The 4,528-nt window shown below is 34.4% G+C and overlaps 1 protein-coding gene across 1 annotated transcript; it reads left to right on the top strand.

Moving 5' to 3' along the window:
• The first annotated feature begins 687 nt into the window (after positions 1–687).
• On the top strand, positions 688–3,351 carry LOC129439927 (cornifelin homolog). The gene is made up of 4 exons (XM_055198856.2): positions 688–843; positions 1,223–1,321; positions 1,560–1,714; positions 2,801–3,351. The coding sequence occupies exons 2-4, from the start codon at positions 1,228–1,230 to the stop codon at positions 2,921–2,923; spliced, it is 372 nt and encodes a 123-aa protein (XP_055054831.1). The 5' UTR covers positions 688–843; positions 1,223–1,227; the 3' UTR covers positions 2,924–3,351.
• Positions 3,352–4,528: the final 1,177 nt, after the last annotated feature.

Here is a 4,528-nt window from a genome sequence, read left to right on the forward strand (position 1 = left end):
TCAAGTTATATACTGCACTCTCCCATAATTAATCTGCACTGCTTACTCCGAAACTTCTCCTAAATTATGGGTTCGACACACACTAAAGATAAAGGAAAGCACAAAACATCATCTTAAACTATATATAGTAATAGACAAAAGAGTATTTTTAGTGAAATTACACTTTAAATTCTGCTGGGTTAACCCAATGCTGGAAAAATATTGGACAGAAGACATGTTGGGTTAATAAATAAACCTATGCTGGGTTGTTTCAATGCAATGCTGGGTTGATTGGGTTAACAATAACCCAGCATAGGTTTAATTATAACCTATGTGTTCTGTCCAATATTTACCCATTGGGTTACCCAGCAGAATTTAAAGTGTATGCCCCCTAACCATGAAAACTAAATTGGCAGGGTTTTCACTGCATTACTTTTCTTATCCAGATTACATACAGTTTGTTTTTTAGGGGTTATCGGAGTGAAAGTTAAAAGCATATTTTGTATAATACACCAAAAAACATGCCAGCATATTGAACAGATTTGTTACAGTATTATTCTGCAAGCATTACATTCTGAGCTTTAAATTTATGTGTCGACAGGCTGGATTATTTTATGTTCCTGATGTATGCTATTGTAATTAAATTGTTCAGTGGAAATCTGCGGGCACGTATTTCGTTTGGGCCTGGTCATGAGTGTCATCACTTTCATCACAGATGCATAACTTGTCCAACCAGTGAGTTTAAGGAAGTTAACAGCACACCTTTATATGTGTCTTGACTTAACTCTCAACACTCAATCTCCATCATTTTGCCTCTTACTGTGACTGAACACAAGTCTGTGTCCTCTCTAGTCTCTCACTAAGGTAAGAGCAGTTTTTGGTATTTATGAATTTGCATTAGCTTTGGTTTTTAATTCATGTTTGACATTTCAGAGCATATATTATACAATTGAATGAATATTTTACTGGAAACTAAATTAAGAAAAAAATGAATTCACAGTGTCAGTAAAGACAAATATTTATTTAGACGAGCTGATGTGGATCTTATAAAAGATTTAGCATGTATATGTTGAATGATTTTGTATTGTCTGTTTTGTTTTTGCATTAACAATAACATAAAGATTGACGTGAAAATGTTTTAAAAATAACTACTACATTTAAATTTAAAAACTGTATATAAATTCTTGTGACAGGGTTAGATTTATGTCTTGTTCTTGTGTTACCTGTCTGTGTTGCATTATAGACAGGATGACCTTTCAACAGCCAAAGCCTTTTGTCACGACACACACTTCTAACCAATGGAGTTCTGGAATCTGTGACTTCTGTGATGATGTACCAGAGTGTGAGTCTCTTTATTTTGTGTACTTTGGCGTGCCAGTGAGGTTGCATGCAACTATTCTCTTAAGGAATGTCACTGTTTCTTCAACAGTATTGTTGTAACAGTAGCTGTGACAAAGTTCATTGTACACAACCAAAGAATTTGTAAAAAGGCAACTGCGGATGATTTCCGCCTACACATACACACCATTAGCATTTAATATGGGTGTTTGTCATACTGACAATAGTATTGTTTTTCATAGGTTGCTTTTCATTTTGGTGCTTTCCTTGTTTTGCCTGCTCGACGGCTCGTAAGCACGGCGAGTGTTTGTGTCTCCCTCTGCTCGATGGATACGGATGCATACCTCCAATAACGTTGGCCATGCGGGTATCAGTGCGCAGTCGCTATGGAATTCAGGTTTGGACAAATACTGTAAAACTTTGTGTTTTGAAAGGCTGTAATGTTTAAAAATATGTTGTAGGAACGATCACCCTTGGTAAAAAGTACAAAGATGTACACTTTTGTCACTGGGGTCCTAATTTGGTACAGATATGTACCTTTGAGGTACAGTATATGTACTTTTTTTTAAAGGTACCGCCCCACACTGCAAAAAATAGTTTGTTCCATTAAAATGTTTTGTTGAATCAACTTGGATTTACAAGTCATTTCAACTTACTATTGTTTATCTTGACTAGAGATGAGTTGTTTTAACTACAGGTGAGTTCTTATAACTTATAAAGTTAAGTTGACTTTTCTCAACTATATTTTATAAGTTGTGACAACTCATCTCTATTGACATGACTTGACTGATAAATCTGAGTTGATTTAACAAAAAAATTAAGGCAGCTAAGTATTTTTTACAGTGCAGTGACAACACTAATAAGCTGGTGTGCGGTTGGCCTTCTGGCGCAATATGGCTGCCGTCGCATCATCCAGGTGGATGCTGCACATTGGTGGTGGTTGAGGATATTCCCCCATTCATATGTAAAGCGCTTTGAGGTGTAAAGAATTATTATTATTATTATTATTAACATTTGTACCTTTATGTATCTTTAAATCTTGCCTAGGAAAATCTTGAACTTTTCCCAATGTCATTGCCCAAGAAAGGAAAGCAGTTCACATAGCACATCCTGAACTTTTTTACAATATTCCAGACATAAGCAGATAGCGGAAAATGTCAACAGTTAAACATTATGAGACACAAAAAATAATAAACAGCAAATATCATACTAAACAAGCTTATGTTGATTGTTGCCTAAATGTGTCAGTGTGATGATGTCATTCTGTTAAATTTGTTTAACAGGTATTATATAATATTAATACAAATCCTAAAAAATGAGAAAGTAAAACATTGAATTAAGGGGCAAAGACAATATAACACAAATAGACCACAAGTGTTATTTTATACATGAATAATATACATGTGAAATTATTTTTATTGTTTATTTCACTGATTTCATATGTTGTATGTTTATAAATAAGTATCTGCTTCTTTCTCTCTAGGGTACCATCTGTAATGACTGCCTTTATTCTTTCTTCTGTGGTGCCTGTGTCTGGTGTCAGATGTCTCGAGAAATGAACGTTCGTGGACAAACAGTCACACTTGTTAGCAGTCAACCAAGATGAAGAAATCTTGGACCCACCGACTGTGATTCATTTAGATCTGCACATCTGTATTTGTTGCAAGGGAACAATAAAGTTTTTGTAGTTTTTGTAAAATCTGCAATGAATGATACACTGAAAATGTATAATTCACTCATTCATTCAATGTTACCTTATTTCCATTACATGTTTAACGCTCAAACTGTACATGCTTACACGAGGAGAACAAAGATTGTGAATTGATACAATAGCCCTTCCAGGCAAATGTTATTTTATCTAGCTCATTCTGTGAAATTTGTAAAAAAAAAATACAAACTGAAGTGTGTGAAGGTAGGCAGATCGAGTGTCAACCTCAAAGAGATGGTTTTTGTCTAACATGAAAAGGAATTTAACGATAGTCTTAGTTCTGTCACTGATTCATTCAGATTAAATCCACATGCAATTTGGTTCAAGTAGTTTGTGTGTCTGTTTTTTTGTGTTTTCTGTAATAAAATAAAGAATAACAAGAAAAAATACATTAATTAAGCATACTAGGGTCAATATCATTATAAAGTGCCCTTTGTCCTCATCCACCTGGAAGTTGGAGCATACATGGTAGAAACGACAATGATCCGGCAAGTGCACATACAACAGGCAGGGGTATATATACAAACAGACTAACGATACGCAGGTGTGATGAGGCAGGTAATTAATTAACAAGAGTCAGTCCAGGAGATGACAACAATCAGAACAGAAACAAGACATGACACGGATCAACCGTGACAGTGTGTTGTTTTTAAAACATTCGTTTTAAGAGTGTATCTACACTTATTTTTCCTTATTTTCATCATATTGTGTTTGGAGTTGCTGTCAAGCTTAAAATGTCCACCATGTCATTGTGAAATATGAATTAACATAATTAATAAGTTAATTTATAAAAAGTGCTGAAGCTTGACCAATATGCATTTCTAACAGACTAAGGTCTCCATAATGTAAAAAATATGAAGTTAAATAGAAAATATATTTTTGGGGGGAAATTTTGCAGTCTCAAATGCACTTTATAGTGATATTGACCCATCAAATCTTGAACTATACAAAGCTTGAAAAAAAATGATTTCGAAAAGTTATTGCATTACACCAACATGGCCACTAGGTGGAGCGCCTGTAGAGGATTGCAATTATCACAAAAATGTCTAAAAATCGGAAAACACCAATTCTAAGGTCCATAAATACCAACACACACACACACACACACACACACACACACACACACACACACACACACACACACACACAATAAAACTAAAAATGTATAAATAAGTGACTAAAACGTTTTCTCTAGAACAATGTTCGAGCGTCATGTGTTCTATTCTCCATTATGACATCATGGAATTTAGAATTTTTGACGTCACACGTTTAGCACTGGCAGTCGAACGTACCGAATTGCTAAACGTTAATTTGCAATAAGCTTACCTCTTCTGGCCAATACGCGCAGGTATACTCACGAGCAACAGCATTTAGATTGATATTTATAGATCTAAAATTTATATTTCAGATTATTGTTTATACATTTTGGTTTTAGGAAATGTATTAATAGTAAAAATATTACGTACTTAGGTTAATAAATGTAGTAGAGGTATTTTAATATTG

This window comes from Misgurnus anguillicaudatus, chromosome 21 (genome assembly GCF_027580225.2).
Source record: "Misgurnus anguillicaudatus chromosome 21, ASM2758022v2, whole genome shotgun sequence".
In the NCBI taxonomy this organism is placed as follows: Eukaryota; Metazoa; Chordata; class Actinopteri; order Cypriniformes; family Cobitidae; genus Misgurnus; species Misgurnus anguillicaudatus.

Excerpts from the sequence above, each read along its gene's own strand:
- LOC129439927 (XM_055198856.2), top strand. The coding sequence starts at position 1,228 with ATGACCTTTCAACAGCCAAAGCCTTTTGTCACGACACACACTTCTAAC. Across the intron at positions 1,322-1,559 it reads CTGTGATGATGTACCAGAGT|GTTGCTTTTCATTTTGGTGC; the intron begins GTGAGTCTCTTT and ends TGTTTTTCATAG. Across the intron at positions 1,715-2,800 it reads GCAGTCGCTATGGAATTCAG|GGTACCATCTGTAATGACTG; the intron begins GTTTGGACAAAT and ends CTTTCTCTCTAG.